Source organism: Setaria italica, chromosome IX (genome assembly GCF_000263155.2).
Source record: "Setaria italica strain Yugu1 chromosome IX, Setaria_italica_v2.0, whole genome shotgun sequence".
In the NCBI taxonomy this organism is placed as follows: domain Eukaryota; kingdom Viridiplantae; phylum Streptophyta; class Magnoliopsida; order Poales; family Poaceae; genus Setaria; species Setaria italica.
The window spans coordinates 13,610,103-13,629,032 of record NC_028458.1 but is presented as its reverse complement, the minus strand read 5'-3'; the positions used below and the strand labels follow the sequence as shown (position 1 = coordinate 13,629,032).

At 44.5% G+C, this 18,930-nt stretch overlaps 1 protein-coding gene and 1 pseudogene across 2 annotated transcripts; one reads left to right on the top strand and one right to left on the bottom strand.

Annotated features, from left to right (window-relative positions):
* The first annotated feature begins 1,432 nt into the window (after positions 1–1,432).
* On the top strand, positions 1,433–8,011 carry LOC101762830 (electron transfer flavoprotein-ubiquinone oxidoreductase, mitochondrial). 2 transcript variants are annotated; one of them, XM_004982552.4, is made up of 18 exons: positions 1,433–1,814; positions 1,910–1,986; positions 2,400–2,506; positions 2,595–2,676; positions 2,748–2,856; positions 3,077–3,123; positions 3,215–3,289; positions 3,656–3,772; positions 4,210–4,278; positions 4,408–4,500; positions 4,824–4,926; positions 5,204–5,328; positions 5,481–5,530; positions 5,615–5,681; positions 5,802–5,881; positions 6,236–6,364; positions 6,487–6,553; positions 6,936–8,011. In XM_004982552.4, exons 1-18 carry the CDS (start codon positions 1,547–1,549, stop codon positions 7,017–7,019), a joined length of 1,749 nt encoding a protein of 582 aa, XP_004982609.1. In that variant the 5' UTR covers positions 1,433–1,546; the 3' UTR covers positions 7,020–8,011. The 2 variants fall into 2 exon arrangements, with proteins under 2 accessions (XP_004982609.1, XP_012698493.1); XM_012843039.3 differs by having other exon boundaries at positions 1,449–1,810.
* A 1,339-nt stretch (positions 8,012–9,350) lies between these two features.
* On the bottom strand, positions 9,351–10,204 carry LOC101786462 (annotated as a pseudogene).
* Between the last annotated feature and the right edge of the window lie 8,726 nt (positions 10,205–18,930).

Sequence of the window (18,930 nt, the reverse complement as noted above, 5' to 3'; positions counted from 1 at the left end):
GACTTTTGGAGAAACGAAGTCATAGCATCTCATTTACATTTTTTCGTATCCTCAAATCATGTAAAAATATTAATTTGGTCTCCCGGTCATGACATCAACAGATTACCACGACCAGTGGCGGATCCAGAACCGGGTTCCGCCCCGAGCTAACTAATATAAGGCTTAAAATCTTACTAGCCATGCACTACTAGATATAACATATTTTTCAAAGAGCACAATAATTATATAATTCTCTAGATTCTAGTGTTGAACCAATAGACTCAAACAATACATAGAACATTGAAGGTAGAAAAATACTTCTACGAAAAAAAGAACCATACATGTCTTCATGAATTAACACCACTTCCACTTGTTCCGATGTCCTCAATTCTACATAAAAAGTTTTAACATCTCAGCCCTATATTTAGCATAGTATTTCTCCATTCTAAGTTATGATTATGAAATGTTGCAATTGCAAACTAAGACTCAAATACTTCCTGCTCAAATCAATGAAATGAAATATTCATTATCATTACTTTGCATAGAAATAGCATAAATAGACTAGCAATCATGTAAAAGGTAAGCAGAGTAGTAGTCATGGAGCAATTTCAAAAAAAAATTGCATACCGGAGGCCCGGAGCAATTTCAACAAGGGCTGGCCGCCAGCGTGGCCTGGGGGCGCCGGGCGTGGGCGTGCCACCGGCGGGGGCCGGGGGGGGGGCGCCGGCGTGGCCTGGGGGCACCGGCGTGGGCGCACCGCGCGCGGCCGGCGCCGGCGCGGCAGCGCGGGGCCGCGGGTGGCGGCGCGCAGGCGGCAGGTGGGGGCGCGGTCGCGTGGGACCGCGGGTGGCGGCGCGCGGGCGGCTGGTGGGGGCGCGGGGCGCCGGGGCCGCGGGGGCGCGGCTGACGGCGAGCTGGGGCGGGCGCTGGTCCGGGCGCCTGGGCGCCCGGCGGCGAGTCGGGGGAGGGCGCACGCGCACAGGGGCCGGCCAGACGGGTGAGTGGTGACGGGTCACGGGAGGCTCGAGCAGAGGCAGTGCTAGGGCAACGGGAGTTGCTGGGCCGCCTGGGGTCCTGGGCTAACTTCTCTTTGGGGTGGGCTAATGGGCCAAAAAGCCTTTTTATACTATTTTTATGAAGAAGTTTTCCACTGCTCTTGGACCTCACCCCGGGCTGCAGCCCGGGTCCAGATCCGCCCCTGACCACGACGAACCCGGGGGCATGAGGCTGAAAGAAAACCCACTTCCCTTTTTTGGAGAGAGGACAAAGTCCATTCCTCTTTTTTTAGAAGAGAAAGCCCGTTCCTCTTCTGACGACGACCCGAGAGCATCCGAGCCCAAAATGGCAGTATGGGCCGGCCCATCGAGAAGAGAGCTGTTCGTCTTCGTCTTCGTCTTCGTCCACCTCAGCGATCTCATCCAATGATCCAAACACAAAACCCAACAACTGCCACTTCGCTTCCATACTTCCGTGTCTTCCCTGCCTTCTCCTCCTCACTCCCCACTTTTCCAAAATCCCAAGCGCCCGAGCTCCCGAGTCCCGAGGAGGAGGCGGCTTCGCCGAGCAAATGCACCGAGCCATCCGCGCAGCGGCGGCCGCCGCCGGGCGTGCGCTGTCGTCGGCGACGGCGTCGCCCTCCCCTCCCCACGGGCCCCGCGCGCCTGGCTGGGCCGCGACCCGGTGGCTCTGCAGCGGCCGGGAGGCGCTCAGCTACGACGTGGTGATCGTGGGCGCCGGGCCCGCGGGGCTCGCAGCGGCGATCCGGCTCAAGCAGCTCTGCCGCGCCGCCGACGCCGACCTCTCCGTCTGCGTCCTCGAGAAGGGCTCCGAAGTCGGTGCGCCGCCTCGCGCGCGTCCCCTTCTTACTTTCGGAGCAGCGATGTGCCCTGCCTTTCGTCTGATTTGGGCAATTTTTCTGGTTGCGCCGCAGGTGCTCATGTACTTTCGGGGAATGTGTTCGAGCCCCGGGCGTTGGACGAGCTGATTCCCAAGTGGAGGCAGGAGGATGTACGCATTTCTGTACTCTGAACAATGATGAGTTTTAACTTCTTCTTTATTTGGCTCATGTATTTAGGGACGAAGTGTTGCCTGTGATCATGTGGTTGATTCACTTCACACTTGATTTGGATTCATTCAACTGATCATGACTATTTTTATCAAGTTTCCAATTCAAGAATACAACAACTGCAATTGCTAGTCATATGGATATACTTATAACATAATCGGGAATCCAAACATTTTGAGAATATCGAATTCCCAGATGGAGGGCATTTTGCTGGATATGCCTGTGTTGCTGTACTGTATGTGTGGTTTTCCGTGAATAATTTTCTTGTTGGGAATGCAGATTTGAATAGTGTAGAATTTTAGATTGGGAAGCACAAAGGTGCTGGTTTTTTATGCGGTTATGTTGTGTTTGACAGGCCCCAATCAGAGTTCCTGTATCTTCTGACAAGTTCTGGTTGTTAACGAAGAACCGAGCATGGACACTTCCATCTCCATTTGACAACAAAGGAAACTACGTGATCAGGTGCCAACATTGTGCTGTATTCAATGTTCACCATCTAGATCCACGTTCTGGAGGATCAGGCTTTCCTGACAAATCTACTTGTGTCCAGCTTAAGCCAATTGGTGCGATGGATGGCCACGAAAGCAGAGGAGTTGGGTGTTGAAGTATATCCAGGTTTTGCTGCTAGCGAGGTACCATCATTCTTCATTGTAGAAAGTCATATGTGGAAGGACTAATTTCTGTCTGAATTCTTGTCTAACAGATCCTTTATGATGAAAATCAAATAGTTACAGGCGTCGCAACCAATGATGTTGGTATTGCTAAGGATGGCACCAAAAGGGAAACTTTCCAACCTGGTGTAGAACTAAGAGGCATGTAACTTCCCTTCCTACCGATCACTAGATCAGGGATAAACATCTGCCGCACATATATATGCTAAAATGTAGAGTGCGTATTGAGTTAGTCCGTGGCCTTTTTTTCTTGTTTAGAATTTGGATTGGGTAATATCCACTTTTATTATTTTTATAAATTTGATAAGTTCATTTTCCATTCTGTTTGTTCTTCTCATCGTCAGCTACTTAGAAAATGCAGGGCGAATAACACTGCTTGCTGAGGGTTGCCGAGGTTCATTATCAGAGGTAAGCATGTGGAATGCTAGTTTCACAAATTTGTTAGTTAAATATTCTTTTTCATGATTGCAGTTTGATGCTAAAGCCTAATATATTTCAGAAAATAATAAGGAACCACAAGCTCAGAGAAAGAGGGCAAGGGCAGCATCAGACATATGCTCTTGGAATTAAGGAGGTATTTGATATTTGTTATACCACTTCCAGTTTTCAAATACCTTGTTTTAAATTTTGATAGAACCAACTTTATACCTCATAATGAACACATGATCCTCTCTGCCTGAGTTATGTCAGCTCTCGTGCATTGTTGTACGGACAATATGCCATATATGCTGTAGGACTGTTGTGTTAATACAGCTTTGGTCATCTGTATTTATGTTATTTTTACATATCTTTGTTTGTTTTTACCTGGTCAATGTTTTTCAGGAATTACACTGTTCCATTTGTATTTTAGTTTATTGGATTATGACTTATGAGCTCTCTCTTTAACAACTTTCACATTTTCCCCCTAATACTTGTAAATGAGTTAGTAATTTATTCTTAGATTTGGGAGATTGAAGAAGGAAAGCATGAGCCAGGTTCTGTTATTCATACTGTTGGATGGCCTTTGGACAAGAAAACATATGGGGGATCATTCCTATACCACCTTGATGATCGACAGGTAACTTTTCAGTTAGACATGCAAATTTGCACTTGATGTATTCTGAGTCATTCTGCCATACAAGTAAAGATGTAATATTCTATCCTCATGTTTTACTTTTCTGATAAAGGAGAAAGACATAGGTTGCATTTGCACAAATTAAGCAACTTTAATACTGTTTCCCCACTGCTCATGCTTAGCGAAGTGTGCTATTTAGCAGGAACCAGGATAAGGAAAACATTTGGTTATTTTGTTCTCAAAAGGAGTTTTAAAGTCATCAGTTGACCACTTATCACGGATTCATGGGGGCCTTTAGCTGTAGGCTGGATAGCTAGATATGGATGGGTTTCTTCTCATGGCTTCCTGCAATGTTTATTTGGAGTTTTAGACATTTAGATTACTGATGGCTAAGTAGTAAGTGATTATACTTAATCCATTATCTGTTCTCATTTGTTCAGTTAGCGATTGGTCTGGTTGTTGCATTGAATTATCGAAATCCTTTCCTGAGTCCATACGATGAATTCCAGGTATGTGGTTTTCTTTGTAGATGCATTTTGATGCATTAGATGGGTGGTTTAGAAGACAGACAGATTCTGTACAGTTTAACAAACACAAAGGATCATCGTTTCTCTAAATATTCTGCGATCGTATTTCAGAAATTCAAGCAGCACCCTGCTGTCAGAAAACTTTTGGAAGGTGGAACAGCCATTCAGTATGGTGCTCGTACTCTGAATGAAGGTGGTTTCCAGGTAAGCTGGCATTTGAAAAGACATGGCTATTTTGTAGCAAATAGACACATGTACAGGATTTATATTCTATCCATATTGAGCATTCTATTAGTCATTGCACATGGCATCACTAATTTCACATCGGATCATTGGTTAACTACACACTATGGCCTTAGTGAGCTGAAATACAGCTCTGTACATTCATTATGCTGTTATTGCTACACATTGCAATTTGCAGCATTTGTTCAAGCAATTTTTACTCCTGTTACCTGTACCTACTTTGCATTTTTGTTTTTGGCAACTGTCCTGATAATGCAGACATTGATGAAGTTAATGTATTTCAGTCGATACCATATCCAGTTTTCCCTGGAGGCGCAATTATTGGATGCTCTGCAGGATTTCTAAATGTTCCCAAAATAAAAGGAACCCATACGGCTATGAAATCAGGTATCTTTTTCTAGAAATGTTTAGTTTGTTTGAAATTTAACTAGATTTATGGTGTACTTAATTGCCAGCTCTGTTGGTATAATTGGTACCCAGCTTCATGGTTGATGTTAATATCTGTGCCTGCCTGCCCTATGTATTTTGCTTTGACATCCTCTTCAGCACTAATTCCTTTCTATTTACCGATTTCATTTATGAATTATTTGCATACTTTGAGCTTAGTACTAATTTTTAGTACATTGATAAGCCTTGTGCTAAAGTGAGGGATGTGTAAATAAAGGTATGCTTGCGGCGGAAGCGACTTTCAAGGCTCTCATTGAAGGATCTTCCATGGAACTGTACTGGGAGAATCTCAAGAAGTCATGGATATGGGAAGAGCTTCATAAAGCTAGGAATTATAGACCAGTATGTGGTTATTTTATACCAATTTTCCCACAACCTTATCTTTGCTATCTGGTCAACAAGTCCCATAAGCTGACGGGGTAAATGAAGGAGGCAAATTCTGCCATTCTCTTAACACAGTAAGCTGAACATGTATTTATTACTGTTTCCCCCAGGCATTCGAATACGGATTTATTCCGGGCATGGGTTTGTCTGCACTGGAACGGTGAGGTTCCTATTAAAATTATTACTTGAGCTTAGTCATGGAAATATTCTATTTGCTGACTCATGTTGATCTGTTAACTTTTAGCTACATATTCAAAGGAAAGACACCTTATACATTGAAGCATGGTAAACCTGACCATGAAGCAACAGATGTGAGTGTGCAGCACTGCTGTTGCCTGTACTGCTGAGTGCTTTGTAAAAAACCATGCAAATGCACAGCATCAACCCTTTTTCTCACCATTGAGAATGATAAAAGATTTCCTTATGCACAGGCAGCCAATATGCATGCGCCTATTCAATATCCTAAACCAGATGGACAGATAACCTTCGATGTTCCAACTTCTTTATACAGGTACTGCCTGCAGCAAGAATGAAAAAAAGGATTTTATCTTCTCCATATCTGTGCCTGTTAACTATTGCTTTGCTATTCATGGGTTTAGAAGTACACCAAATGCCTTAGATGTATCTAGACATGGCATAGAATTGATTACACAAATTTGTGTCACCCTGAGACTTACCCAATTGATCATTAATGGCAAGTTATTTTTCAATTAGACTTTTGAACCTCAAGAGGCGGTTGAGTGAATGTATTTGGAAGGTGTATATTGTGCTTATTACAGGTTTGAGGTGGCGTAGCCGCTAGAAATGTACTTACCAAATATATTTTCATTCTATACTCTAATCATCCATCATTCCTTTGGTACAGGAGCAATACAAACCATGAGCATGATCAGCCTCCTCATCTCCGCTTGAGGGATCCTACTCTACCTGAAAAAGTAAATCTTCCAGTGTATGCTGGACCAGAATCACGTTACTGTCCAGCCCGAGTTTACGAGTATGTAAAAATTAGCCACTGTTGAAATTCTTGCTGTCCCTATCTGCATCAGCGATGGTTAAGTGCTTGGTGGACAGAACAGTCTCTTCTGATCATTATCTATCGGTCCTGTTTTCTTGCAGATATGTCTCTGACGAGAAAGGTGATCCAAAGCTTCACATAAATGCACAAAACTGTCTTCATTGCAAGGTAAAACGTTTTTGCTGGTGGTTGAGGTACTTCGCATTCTCCTAGATATGTGCATGAGTTGCATTAAAAAATCTGTATGTATCATACATTTGAATTGAATATCCACAGAGGCAGGGTAGCGTAGTTTATCTCCATTCCTTTAATTGACCATATGCAGAATGGATTTATCTTCCCAATGCCCATGACTGTATTGTACCATGCATAAATTGACAGGGCAATTCTAAGACATCTCATGAATCAATGCACAATTGTGATTGCTGTGATCTTAATCACAACGAATTCAAACTTCTTAGGCTCGCCTTGCCTCTTTTCTGTACCTGGCTATCTGCTTCCATCTTCTGCTGCTCATCCGGACCTGAATGACATGTTGACTGTACTGCAGGCATGCGACATCAAAGATCCAAAGCAAAACATCGAGTGGACTGTTCCAGAAGGCGGAGGTGGCCCTGGTTATACTGTGATGTAGATGTCAAGGAAACCTGTGATGCTGTTCATTCAGCACGAACCTGAGCCATTCCTGTCTTCATTAGAGCTGGAAGCTGCATCATGTAGCTAGTATAATAAGCAACTTCACTAGCAGCTCGCACTGCACAGGATGTTCCTAGAGCTTGGTACTTGATACTGATCACTGATCAGGATGTGGTGCAGCCAGCTAACATCCTCACACAGTACAGGAAGGAAGGCTTCGTGCGTTGTAGCTCGATTCATATGGATGAAATGAAATCAATCATAAATACTTCGTTAGACTGCACAAGAAGCCTTCTTTTCCTGTACTGTGAATGCCCTTTGCCGGCCACGACGATGGTGACGCCCTCGAGTGCCATCCCCCTCCTTGAGGCATCATCAAGGCATTTCCCCGGTCGACAGTGGCAACCATCAGATGCATCGGCAGTCATGGGTGCAAGGGTCTGCGCTGTGGTGGTGTGGCCGGCGGCAGTCAGCTCGGTTGCACGTTTGTGGTGCCATGGTGGCGTGGCCGGTGGCGGCCAAGCGAGGTGGGCCAGTGGCGGCATGGTGGCATGGCTGGTGGCCCCGGGCCGCTTCTTGCGTACAAGATTTGCTCCGGGTGACTTGAAGCCGCCGTGGCGGTGGTAGAGGAGAGGCTTGGCACGCCAGGAGTGGCTAGCTGGGGGGGTTTGAAAATGGCTGGTGTCGACGGCGTCTTTGATGTTGTGTCGTTCTTGAAAACAATATCAAGCAATTTTGGTATGGTGCTGTTCGGCTTCCCCTTGGCTGTGACAGTCACCTGCGTGGTGTTCCTTTTCTTTTCTTTCTCAAATTAAGAAAAAAACAAAAAAAGAGCAGTCGGTGGTGGTGTTTGTGCCGTGAGGTCGGCGCTCCACAGGCAGCTAGCGATGCTGCGGAGGTGTTTCGACGGTTCTGAGGAGCTGCGGCGGAGTGATGATTTGTGCAGTACGTGTTGATGATCCAATCCGACCAGCAATTATTGTTGTTGAATTGTGTTGAGCTGAGTGGGGGTGTCGTGGGATATAGGTGTTTCGATGGTTTTGAGGAGCTGCGGCGGAGTGATGATGTTGTGCAACACGTGTTGATGATCCAATCCGACTAGCAATTATTGTTGTTGAATTGTGTTAGCTGAGTGGGGGTGTCGTGTTGATATCCCAATTTAACTGTCTAGTGTTATTATTGAGTTGAGTAGTGAGGTTATGTTGATGTCCCAATCAAGCAGAACACTTCTTCACCGGCTCCCTGCAGCCGAAACGAGCACTGAACACGGCAAGTCGCAAAGGTACATGTGAAAATGATGCAGCAGCAGTAGCTGTAGCAGGAGATCAGCACCTGCATCTGACGACATGGATTGTGTAAATGAAACAGGAGCAAAGAGAAATATCTCTTCTGACAGTTGCTGGTAACATTCCCAGCAGTAAAATAAGTAATGTACAGGACCTGAAGATCTTCACCGTTGGAGATTCCATCTCCTGAATAGTTTGCTGCACACTGCCAGTTAAACAATGGAAGAGGGCACCAACGATGTACACAGCCAAATTCAGCATGGAGTGGGGCACCAAATCGTCATTGTTTCGGCACTGCAGAGAAGAAAAGAAACCGCGTCCCACCCACTTTAGAGCAAGTATATTGCTACACGTTAGCGGTCTCATAGGTTGTCTCATACAGCGTCACGTAGGAATTTTGATGATGTGGAGGAGAGATAAAGAAGAAGTTTCGTGAAACAATCGCCTCATGAGTAGATTTTAGGAGTACGAGATAACTCAACAACCATTGTACAAGTTGTTGTTGCCATACAACTCACAATATTTCTTTTTTCATATGCACAAATTAAAAAATTATATAGCTCTACCACACAACTTAACCCACTATACGGATTGTCTGCTAAGTTGTCTCAAGATTACATATCAATGCATAAGATTATTTATTAGACGACATCATTTATTAAACGACACCAATATACTTGCCCTTGTTGCAACCAAATTTTCCAACGCCAGTTCACTTTCCAGGGAAGGTTCAATGTCATTGGAAAACAACAACACCAGAATCAATCAACGGGTCATATCATCATCGGGGCAAAGTTGAGGGGAAAAAACACGATTGATATTCCTTAACGATGAGCATTGATTCATAGACCGATTGCAGCTACACAATAGACTAACTCCAGCTACCCACTCATAGGCTACATACTACCCAATCCTAATCTCCCGACATCTCACTATTAACAGACCAGATCGATGAAAGAAACTGCAATGGTGCGAGAAATGAACAGAATGTTGAGGAATGAAATCTTGCAGCACAAAACAAACCAATCCAACCCAATGCAGTATCACCAACCAATCGATCGATCAATTCTCCTTGTTGTCGTCTTCCTCCTTCGCATCCTTGTCCTCGATGAGAGCTTGAGCTTCTCCTCGGCCTTGAGCTTGTCCTTCTTGGCCTTGAGCTCCTCAGCCTCCTTGATCCAGAGGTCGGCGAACTCGCAGTCCCTGTATCGCTCGAACCATGGCCCGCCGCAGGTGTAGTGTATGGCCCTGGTGTGCGTGGCCGGGTCGGCAGGGTCGACCCTGTTGTGGTCGATGAGGAAGTTCCAGACGAAGGGCACCTCCCCGATCTCGTTGTTGTCGAGCCAGGCGAAGCGGTGGAGGAATACGCCAGTCTGGATGCTGACGGCGTCGGGCGTGAGTGCAGCGACGTTCTTTGGGTGGGCGTAGTTGTAGAGCACCACGGAGGACTAGTTCTTGTGCGGGTATGTCGTCTGGATGGCACCGTCCATCTTGGTGGCCTCGGCGGGCTCGTACACGTGCTTGACGCAGGCGACGGCGAGGCGGTCGGCGTCGGCGCCCGGCGGGGCGGCGGCGGCGAGGAGGCTGGCGATGTCGGCGAGGTAGAGGAAGTCGCAGTCGATGAAGAGCGCCCAGCCGCAGTAGCCCATGAGGTAGGAGGTGAGGAAGCGCGTGAAGGAGAACTCGGTGCTCTCGGTGGGCCTGCGCCCGCCAGTAGAGCCCCACGGCGTGGAGGTCCATCTGGCGGACGGGGCGCACGTCGAGCGGGATGGTGGCGTGCCGGAGTTGCGGCGGCACACCTCGTACGCCTCGTGCTCCGGTGGGTCGTACCCACAAACACGCGGAATGGCTCCCTAGTCGGCGGCAGCAACGGCGACGGCGGTGGTGCCGGTGACATGGGTTGATGCGGAGGTGGAGTGGGGTGGAATGGGATTGGGACAGAGACAGAACGGGTGCAGGGGTGCCGGGCCTTTAATGGGCGGGGGACCGGAGATTGGGAGGTGGGGCTCGAGCTAAAGATGGCGAGGGGGCGTGAGGGGATTCCTTTCAGTTTCACCGGCGGATGGAGAAAGGATCTGTCGTGCCGGTGCCGTGGCCTGTTTCCAGTGGGCACTCGCTCTAAGGCACTCGCTCCTAAAAATAAGGCGCGTCCACCCGCATGGGTCAATGACGCATGGAACCAGGAGGGGGTGGGGTCCAGTGGTTAGCGATGCGCGGGGGTGGGGATCGCGGTAGGAGGTAGCGGTGGCGGTCTCGCGCTGGCAGTGGCATGCATGTAATCCAATCCAGCCGCGAGGAGATGTCAGTGGTGTGGAGCGCCGAGCGCGTGCGCGGCGGGGCTGCGGGCTGCCACCGTGGGATTTCCGAGGATGTATGAGCGACTGCGGACATGACATTTGTACTGTGTGCGCGTCGCACGCGGCGGAACGCGCAGGCCACGTGGGATCCAGGGGTGCCGCGTCACTGGAAGCGGGTGCGCAGTGCGCCTGCGCGGTTGGATGCTGGATGGGGCCATGTGCTTCAGGGGAGGTGTGCCGACTCCGTTCGTGTCATCACCGCCGCGCTGGCCCAACGATCTTTTTAGCACTTTGCAAACTGAATTTGGCAAAGCGATTTCGTCGTGTGGAGGGTGACATGATTATGGTGTTATGTTTGGACCGTTTGGTTGAACAACTGTGTAGCGATACCATGACATCAGTTCCGACCTAGCTAAAATCTGATAACACCCCGGCGCAAGGTGAAACAGATCCCTTTCTTCCACCTTTCTACTTGCACTTGTTCGATTGGTGATGAATCCGTCACTAGCGGCGGCGGAGGCGCACGGGTATCCTGCTCCTTCAACATTGGAGTTGGGAAAGAAATGGATAACATTCTAATGACTTTGTCGGTTTCAGAATGGACGAGAATCTTATAATTTGGACAAATATAGAGATATCGATGACGACAAGGTATGTTAGCTTTGAGTTTACCAAAGGAAACAAACTTATACCATGACCGTTCAGTAACGAGCCGTAACGAAATTAGTTACCTTTGAATCCTTAACGTACCTTCGTTGTTGTCTGAGGCGATCTAGACAAAATAACCGATGATGTCATCTTCAATGTGTCCTTATGTCATCTAGTCATTTGAACACTAATAACTTTATACTGTCAACGTTGTCTGTGGTGGCGGTGCCCGGACATCATGCTTTAGAGTTAGGAAAGGAATGGATAACATTCTGATGACTTCATCGGTTTCAAATGGAGGAGCAGATTGTAACGTAAAGGGAATATACAGGTGTCCGGCGAAAACATAGTACTTCTGAGTTTACCAAAGGTAATGGACTTATACCATGATCGTCACCTATATTTTTAGTAATTAATGAGCCGGAACAAAGTTCGTTACTTTTGAATTCTTAATGGTAACGTAACTTTGTTGTGCCTCGATCGAGACCCAAAGATATCTTATTTGTAACGGTTTTATTGACTACCGTTACCATTTTTAGCTAACGGTCTTCAAACCCATTTCCAAACCCATGTTTATACCATGTTTTCACGTACTTCTTTCATTTCAAATTGTAGGTCGTTTTAGCTTTTCTACGTACATAGATATTAATATGTATTTCGATATAATATATATATAGACACGTAGAAAAATTATGATGACCTATAATTAAATTAGAGGGAGTACTGACTATTAACACTACTAATTGATCCGAACACGCTCTTAGCCAAACCGCTACCTTCCCGTAGACTCGGTGACCTCCCAGACGCACACATTGTCCTCTATCTCCCAACCTTCTCTCTCCTAAGCAACCTTGTGTGGGACATCTGCGTAGCACCAAAGTTTTGTGTATGATTCGAACCTTTTAGGCTGACAAGACCATCGATGGAGCCATAGTGTTGGCCACTTGGGCATGCTCCGAGCGTCACAAGACCATCGATGGAGTAGTTATTATGAGCTCATTTTCAGTTTGTTTAAGGATAGTAGCAGACCTCTATTTCGGGCTGCCGCCGTGGGATTTCCGAGGATGGATGTGGAACTGCGGACTGGACATTTGGATTGTACCATGTGCGTGTCGAATGTGGCGGAATGCGTAGGCCGCGTGGGATCGGGGGGTGCCGCGTCGCCGCCGTGCGCCTTTGTGCCCGCGACTGGATGCTGGCCGGGCCCTATGCTTTGGGGGACGTGGGGAGGCGTGCGGTGTGCCAATACCAACTCCTTGTGTCATCACCGTCATCGACCGTCGTCATCGTTATAGTCAAGGGAAACTGCTGGAATGAATGCTGGAGCTGCCCAAGTTTTTCTTTTTCTACAATTAGCGCTTACTCCCTCCCTCCGTTTCAAATTTAGGTCGTTTTAATTTTTATAAATTCATAGATATTATTATGTATCTAAATATGCACATAGAAAAGTCAAAATAACCTATAATTTAGAACGGAGGGAGTCCAAATTTCGAGTTGTGACTTTGTAATGGTAATTAACTATGGCGTTTCCCTTCTTCATGTTCACATCTAACTTTCCCATCAATACTAGTTACTTTTTGAAGTACTTCCTCTATCTTAATAGAAAAACAATGCAATTCAAGCTATACATCGGTCCCCTATATATAGACCATCCAGTCTTATTACCGGATACAACTTGACCATGATTGGTTGCCTATAATAAACTAAGTCTGGGTGCTCGGTTAAAAATCAGTTACCCGCCATGATTTGCTAAGCTTACGTCGTGTGCAAGCAAACCCGCGTGGACAAGCGTGCAACAGGGTTGGCGGTCGGCAGACGGGTAAGGGAACATGTTCTCCTGCTGGTCTGCCTGAATGCAGACGTCAACCAAAACAAAATGCTACTGCATCTGTGAGATTTGGCCAGCGTGAGCTTGCATGCATGGCGTGCAACAGGAAAATCGGGTCGCGTCGGCAGGCGGGCAACCAAACATGTACTCTTGCTCTTGCTGGTCCAGCTGAATGCAAACGTCAACCAAAATAAAAGGCTGGCGTATTTGCGACCGCCAGGTCCATGAAGCTGGGGGTCAAAACTATATAGGTAATTAGTACATATAATTTGGTTGGTGGACTTTGTTTCGGCCTTTCTAAATAGTCCGCGTAACAACTGCGGCCTGCCTCCCGTCACTGCCAAATCAGGCCCGCCTCCCGTTCCTGGCTCCCTGCCAAATTGCCCTGACTCCGTGCCTGTGCCTTCCGTCCCTGACTCCGTGCCGTTGCCGATCCGATCAGAGCCATCGTCGCGCAGGTGCAGGAGGCGAGTGCTGAGCACCGTGTTAGGAGCGCGTTAGGGATTCAGGAGCGCATCAGAGGACAGAGGCGAGTGCGTTAGGGTCAGAGGCGAGCGCTTATTTGAAGTTCAATCTTCGTTTTCTTTTTCCAGAAAAAAGCAATCATCTAATTAATATTATTTCTTCGTGTAGTAATTCCATCCTTCGTCAATTGCATAGAAGGAGCAGTGTCATACGGCCTGGAAGGAGAATCTTGGCAGAATCGCGCTTACGACCTTGAAGGAGCAGTGCCTTTTGCTTCCATGTGTTGTAGCCCGCAAGCAACGTTCCGTTTGACCGTCACAGTAAGCAACACACCGATTGATTAGTATTTCCAAGTTTTTTCTTATTTGTTTTTTTGTATGCGCAATGCTTATACCGATTGTGCTAGGGTTAAAATTTCTAATTCAATTTATTTATTTGAATATGATAGATGTTGCCTAAGAAGCATTTGTCGGGTGCTCCGAAAAGAAAAAAAAAAGAAAACAAGAAGACCAGTTTGTAGAATCGCAGAGAGGTGCTCTACATAATTTTTTTTCCAGTTTCAAATAATGCTGAAGTCAGTCAAGATCAGGGGCGAGAATAAGTTGCAGAAGTCGATGCCAATGAAGGTGCTACAGAAGAGCATAATTTAGATGCTCAAGCTGATGCCAATGATCATACTCAGGCTCCGGGAGGTGACACTTTACAGCCTTTAGATGATACTGAAACTGCAAATATTGATGAACAAGAAGATTTAGTTTTGACTATTTTTGATCCTAGAACATGGGAAAATCTTGACAATAGCAAAAAAGATATTTTAATTGAGAAAGGATCTGTGAGAGAAATGGATTTACAATTCCCTTGTGATCCCAGTGGCAGACGTTTTTCTTATGCTTACTACTCCAGGAAAGTATCTAATGGTGAGTTTGTTGACATGAAGTGGTTGGTTTATTCTAAACATGTGGACAAGGTTTATTGTTTTTGCTGCAAGTTGTTCAAATCAAATCAGAACAAGTCATTGTTAGCATCTGATGAAATAAGGGATTGGAAGCATCTCAGTGAGAAACTGAAAATATATGAGAACAGTGTGGAGCATTTGACAAACATGAGTACATGGAATGAGCTTCGGCTTAGATTAAGCAAAAATCAAACAATTGATGATGAAATGCAATGGGAAATTACAAAGGAAAAAGAGCATTGGAGACAGGTCCTGGTAAGAATAGTTTCTGCTGTGAAGTTTCTTGCTAAACAAAATCTAGCCTTCCGAGGATCAAATGAGAAACTTTATGAACGCAATAATGATAATTGAAAGGATATTGATGTTGCCTAGGGGGGCGAATAAGCGTAATATAAAATCGTCACCACTTAAAACAAATTAATCAGCAACTTTCGGAATATTCCGGAAATACTGTCGGAGAATTATGAAACTTTCGAAATCTCCAAAAAACTCTCTAAAATTTTCCGAAGATATGAAACACACGCCTTAAATAGCGGAAGAATATCTCACTGCTTGAAAACCGGAACCTCCAATTTTATCCCTAGCGGTGACAACCCCTTAAACCTTATGTTGAGCAAGAGATGTAAAGATCAAACCAGTCTCAAAGAGTATGCTCAGATGATGTATCTTTAGCAGAAACACAAAGTTCCTGCACTTCACAAACACTAACACCTGAGTAGATCAACCAATGTAAGGAGATCAACAATTAAGTAGAAGTGCAGGGCAAATGTATGCAAACTAGTGAAGAGACACAATGATTTGTTTCACCGAAGTTTAGATTCACCACCGAGCGAATCCTACATCTCCGTTGGGTGCTTCCAAGGAAGCTGGGTTGCACTCAACCCTTTCCCCACTTCACTAGTTAGCTTTTTCACTTTCAGAGGTGAAGCTTGACCTGCACAAACTGTCTCGTGGCTCACCACACCTTGGTAGCTCTTGGGCGACGCCTAGCCGTCTAGGAGGAACACCTCCAAGAGTAACAAATGCTTCACTTGTAACTTGACAAGGCAAATCCGTGCTCAAGCGAATGAGTGTTTTTCTAGTGCTCTCAAATAACTCCTCTCTACCACCCAACTCACAAGATCTTAACAAAGATCACACTACCTCACAAAAAAGGGTTGGGGAGAGCTATTTGACTTTGGATCAGGTTAGAAAAGGCAAGAAGCACACCAGCAACTGCAAAAACAGCAACCAATCACTGAGGGGGTCGTGGGGTATAAATACTCCACTCCCCAAAAACTAGCTGTTAGACATGTCAGACCAAAATCGGAACTTCCAGTTTCCCAAAACCGGAACCTCCGTTTTTCAAACCAACTAGCCGTTGCAAGTTGAGTTTCGGATTTTTCCGAAAATATTGCACTAAGACTATGTCAAATGATCATATGGTGCATCTCTCTTGATAGTACAACACACCAAACTCAAGATTAAAATAAATATACCATGTTCATCTTCTTGAGCTTCATTTCCTTTAACCATGCCATACTTGATAATCATGTCTTCTTGAGAGCTGCATCAACCTTTGTCTCTTTTGTTTGAGCACTTCAACCTTGAGCTAGTGACTTGGATCAATATTCAATCATATTTGAGTGAAAAAACCAATTTTAGATCACAAGTCACTTCTTCATATGACTCAATAAACGTTTGATGCATCCCGTTACTATACTCGGCGAGGCTTGATTTGATACCTCAAAATCTTCCAAGTACTAGCCCCTTCACCTTAGCAAACCTCATGGCCCAAGTCACCACTTGACCATACTTTACCTAGTCCCTCCGTACTAATCACTTGCTTGATTTTTTCATCCAATCGCTGCCGGATTTGAGTCTAGCTATGCTTTGAAATCATGAGTGAAACTTACTTGAGATCATATCTTCTTTTGACTTTTATATCCCAATTACTTACAACATCTTATTTAGAGACCAACCAATATGTCAATGCCCTTGTGCCTCCATCTTTTCTTTAATTTGCTTGTCGTCTATCTCATATAACCATCATGGGATTCACATAAGTTTTCCACTTTGTTTTTTTCATTGTATGAGCCTTTTAATACAATTCTTCCCACAAAGATTGTTCATCAATATAAATAACCTGCTCATAAACTTAACAAGTTCATTAGGCCTTTAATCATGTTGTCATTCAATACACCAAAACTCACTAGGGATCTAGATGCTCTTTCAATAATTTTCTAGCCACAGTTGAAATGATTGCTGAATTTGATCCTGTAATGCAAGAACATATTAGGCGCATTCAAAGTAATGAAATTCATCATTATTATCTTAGCCATGATATTCAGAATGAGTTAATTACTATTCTTGCTGATACTGTGAAAAATCATATGTTAAAGATTATCAATGATGCCAAGTATTTCTCTATTATCTTGGATTATACCCCAGATGTGAGCCATGAAGAATAAATGACATTAATTGTGCGTTGTGTTAATATGTCAAGTACCATTCCAAGAGTAGAGAAATTTTTCTTGGAGTTCTTACAGGTTGATGACACCTCCGGATTAGGGCTTTTTAATGTTTTGTTGGATGCACTTCGGTCTCTTGATTTGAACATTGATGATGTGAGAGGTCAAGATTATAACAATGGTTCAAATATGAAGGGAGAATATCAAGGTGTGAAGACACGTTTGCTTGAAATTAATCCAAGAGCATTATATATACCATGTGCATCTCATAGTCTGGATCTCACTCTTTGTGATATGGCAAAATCTTGCAAGATAGCTATTTTATTCTTCGGTGTTATACAAAATACATATTGTTTGTTTGCACGCTCTACTAAAAGGTAGAAAATTTTGACTGATAATGTTAAGAGGTTTAGTGTCAAACCCTTGTCTAATACTCATTGGGAGAGTCGAATAAAGAGTGTGCAACCTATCAGGTATCAAGCCCCACAAATAATATCAACATTGAAGGAAGTGGAAAGAACTGCTACTGATGACCCAAACATATTAAGTGATACTCAATCATTGGTAACTGCACTTGAGAAATTTGAATTTATAGTTGGTATAGTTATCTGGGATGATATTTTATTACTATCAACATGGTGAGCAAAAAAGTTACAATCTAAGATTGTGTGCTTAGATGCTACTCTCAAACAAATTGAAGTGGTCATCTAATATTTCCAAAAGTACAGAGAAGAAGACTTCAATGCTAGTATTGAGACTGCAAAATCCATTGCATCTAGTATGGACATAGAGCCAAAATTTCCTACAAAACGTCAAGGTAAAAGAAAGAAACATTTTGATGACAAAATGATGAAACTGAAGAATTACAACTTTCAGCTATAGATGAGTTCAAACTTAGTTACTTCCTAGTTATTGTTGATGCTGCAATTGCTTCATCGACTAGTCGATTTGAACAGCTAAAGAAATTTGAACAAATATTTGGTTTCTTATTCAACTTAGAAAATCTGAAGTCCTTGGATGATAATGATCTAGGAAAGTGCTGCACAACTTTTGCAAAATCTTTTTCTCATGACAACAAGTCTAATGTTGAGTTGGATGATTTTTTTCTCTGAATTAAAAGTGTTGCAAGTATCTTTGCTAGAACAATTGATGCCAGCACCTGAGATTCTTCAGTTTGTTAAAGCTGCAGATTGCTATACGAATGTCTCCATTGCATATCGGATTCTCTTAACTATTCCAGTGACAGTAGCATCAGGCGAAAGAAGTTTCTCCAAATTGAAACTTATTGAAAAATTATCTGAGATCAACTATGTCACAAGAAAGATTGAATGGCTTAGCTATATGCAGCATTGAGAAGGATATTTTGGACGACATTAATCTTGATACTGTTCTTGAAGATTTTGCATCAAGAAATGCCCGAAGACGGTTTTTACAAAGCACCGAAGCATTATATTTTTATTTTAGGTAATCATAATGGTTATTGTTTTTAGTTTTTTTGTTACACTATTATTATGTTTTATGAGCTATACATATATTGCAAATATTTTAATTTTGATATTAAAAATTAGCCCAACGAGGCCTTATCTTCTTACCCTTAAAATTATAGAGCCAGCCCTGTGCGTGGTGTGCAACAGGAAAAGCGGGTTGGCGGTCGGCAGGCGGGCAACCAAACATGTTCTCCTGCTGGTCTGGCTGAATACAAACGTCAACCAGAACAAAAGGCTGTCGTATCTGATCAGCGCGAGTTTGCATGCGTGGCGTGCAACAGGAAAAGCTGATTGGCGGTCAGTAGGCGGGCAACACGGACATGTTCTCCTGCTGGTCCGGCGTTCTTTGAGATTCGGTCCGCGCGAGCCTGTGCGTACGTGGTTGCGAGCAGGACCACCGAGATTCGTTGAATCCGTGCTTAGAGTAGGTATGGGCAGTCTTATACGTTACCATGTAATCTTGAGACGATCCGTACAATAAGTTAAGTTGTCT